Here is a 2889-nt window from a genome sequence, read left to right as displayed (position 1 = left end):
CTCACTTTTGCTAACCAACTTGCTCCCCCACCCTGGGAACTGGGTAGTGCCATGATTCCCATTACAGCACAGAGAGGCTAAGTGATGTTCTAAGAAATCTCATATTAAATCAACATTTTTTGGTAAACTTGTTATGAGAAACTAAATATCCAATTAATTTTTAACACTCCATTTCAAAGTAAATTGTTTCTCATTAACTACCTTAAAACATAGTACAACTCTTTCTTTGGTGGCATTTAACTAAGTACTAGCTTTTTTAATATATATTTTTGGGAAAAGGTAGGAAATGTCTATGCATGTAACATATTGTACATGTCTTGTTCAGTATGTGCTTAAATCATTTGCTTCTTGGTTTTCCCTGTTTAGTTTAAAATGATAGCAATATGAATGTGATCTACTCTTAAAATGGTATGCTATTGTAGTGACTCTGCATTTAAATGCATCTCACTCTGTTGTATGTGGTATTTGCATATTTAGCAGAACAAAACAGTAAGTTGGTGGATTTGAAACTGAAGAAGCTCCTAGAAGCTCAGCCACAGGTGGCAAATTCACTCTCCAGTGCTGCTCAGAAAGCTGTAACTGATAGCTCAGAGAAAGACATTAAGGTAAGTTTTGATTAATGCTTTTGTCTTGATACCTGCGTTCTGATTTCTGTTTTGTACTTCATGATGAGGAAAATGATTTCTTATCAAACCCTGCGGAAGAAGTACGTGGAATCTGCTGGGCAGTACAGCTGCACAGTTTGTAAGGCACTGGAGTTTTTTCGGTGCATTCATCAGCACATTTTCTGTTTATGTGAGGATTTTTTTTAATCATGTGATACTTGCAATTGGCTGGCTTAATAGTAAGATCTATAGGAACTGTCTCGGAATTTTTGCCATTCAACCTATCTTTTAAATCTGAAAAGAAGACTCAGAGAGTCCTGTTCCTGCAGAAGCAAATAGCAAAACTGTCACTGGCTTCAATTACAGCAGAATTGGAGCAAAGTATCTTTTCTTCCCTTTCCAGCCTTGTCCCAGGCAAAAGAAAACCAGATTACCTTGCAATAACAAATACATGCCTGTGGATTGCAGAGGCTGGGTCATAACTGAGGAAAATTAATTTTAAGAGAAGTCTATCTGATGCATGTTTCTCATGTAATGAGTATGTTTTGCCACTCTATACTGTATACAGTTTTAACCTAAAGTGCCTATGAGTCAGTTTTCCATTCCATTTTCTTAATTAGGCCCCTTAAGTTATTATAACCAAATAAAATTGGCCCGTGTGTCATTAATATCTCTATGGCTTTGGGGCACTTCCAGTTCTGTATAACTTTTCACCCACCTGGAGACTATAGGGACAGCACTGCTGACTGAAAGGATTTCCTTCCCCAGATACAGAGATGCTTTGAAGTCCCAAAACAATGACTTTCATTGCTTTTCCCTTACACTGTCGGTTCCTATAAATTGGTGATGAAAGTGTGTGGCAGCAGCAGAGGACTTTCGGTCTCTATCTTTGAACAAAAGGAAGCCTGGATCAAGTCTGATTTTTGCGTTCAATTTAGCTTTCTGCAGTGGATTTAATGCAAAATGAAGCTGGCCCAAGAATAATACAATGGATTGAAAAGGCTAACTGAATTAGTGGGCTTAGAGGAATACATTTGTAAAGTGGCAGAAGTCCCTAGTCATAAAAAGGTTTCTTAAAATGGGATTTACTGGCTAATCGCACTGATATTTTAGCATGTTGCCAGGCCTAAAAAATTAGCCGTGTTTGTTTATTTTGGTAAAGACTTGAGTTTAGACAGTCAGATGGCTATTGTGCTTACAACAGGAAGCCACCACTTATTTAAAACCAGAATCATAACCCAGTCCCTACAGCTGAAAAGTATACTTTTTTTTAAGCGTAGTTCAATAAATGACATGCAGGCAGCTCCATTAGGGCAATTTGCTATCAGCTAACCTGATGGAAACGGTATTTCTCTCTATAGAGCTTTTCTGTATTAATTGATTTTTTAAGTTACTCCAGCAAAAGGTGCGACTTGACAGTTTGTCTTTGTGTGTGTCTTTTCAACAAAGATTTTTAAAATGGTCTTATAAGGAATATATGGTGTCCATCTGTTCTCTTAGAGCTTTCAGCATTGAGTTGGATTTGTTTTTTAATAAAATGCAGTTTACACGTTTATAAATGAGGCATTCTGTGTTTGTGGAAAAGGATAAACTGTTACCTTCCCTGGAGGATTCTGTATCCCAGGCCTCCTTGAGGCTAGAGAATAGGCCATTGGAGAACTCCCTCATTACTGATTGTCTCAATGCAGGGGAAGGGCAAAGTCTTGGTAGCTTTTGATAACCAGTTTCAGTATTCAGCAGGCTTAGCTATTAGTCATGCATCTTAGCCTTTCCCTATTTACTTTCAAAACACTTAATAAAAATAATAAAAGATTAGGTATAAAATGAAATATTTGTTTGGTACACAGCACCTCGGTATCTGCAGTTTCCACACACTGCAGTGGTTCAGTCTTCTGGGATATTTCATGTTGATAGAACCATTTGAATTTGTTACCAGTATTAACATAGGAAGCTCTGGAAAAGATAATTGTAGTTTCCTTAGCTGTAAAGGGCTTACTTACAAATCTGGCTTTGGAAAGTTATAGCTGATGAAATGCAGTTCAGTGGGGTAGTATTATAATCCTACCTTTTAGCCTTCATCCAGCATTAGTGGTTTATCTCAATGGGCATAAAATTAGAAACTAGTTCTTCTTGTCATACAAGTCTGTGGGACTATACAAAATGATAGAATTCTTTCCTGGGTAGAATAGTGAGGGAGAAAAGACTAAAGGCAACATGCTTTTAAAACGATACCGATCATGTTCAGGGATATACACACTGTAGCTTGGCACTATAATATATACAA

General features: G+C 37.2%; 1 protein-coding gene across 10 annotated transcripts in view; it reads left to right on the top strand.

Moving 5' to 3' along the window:
- Window positions 1-2889, top strand: part of EHBP1 (EH domain binding protein 1) — a 452470-nt gene that overhangs the window by 401597 nt on the left and 47984 nt on the right. For 5 of the 10 annotated variants that reach the window (XM_019516608.1, XM_019516610.1, XM_019516606.1 and 2 more), the window contains one exon: window positions 481-605. In XM_019516608.1, the coding sequence (XP_019372153.1) occupies window positions 481-605 (125 nt within the window). Of the gene's footprint in view, window positions 1-477; window positions 606-2889 lie in introns of all 10 variants that reach the window. The other 5 variants (XM_019516607.1, XM_019516605.1, XM_019516609.1 and 2 more) reach the window with 1 other exon arrangement.

Source organism: Gavialis gangeticus, unplaced genomic scaffold, assembly GCF_001723915.1.
Source record: "Gavialis gangeticus isolate Ggan-Ray unplaced genomic scaffold, GavGan_comp1, whole genome shotgun sequence".
Taxonomy (NCBI): Eukaryota; Metazoa; Chordata; order Crocodylia; family Gavialidae; genus Gavialis; species Gavialis gangeticus.
The sequence above is the reverse complement of the archived record's forward strand: the minus strand, read 5'-3'. Positions and strand labels throughout refer to the sequence as shown.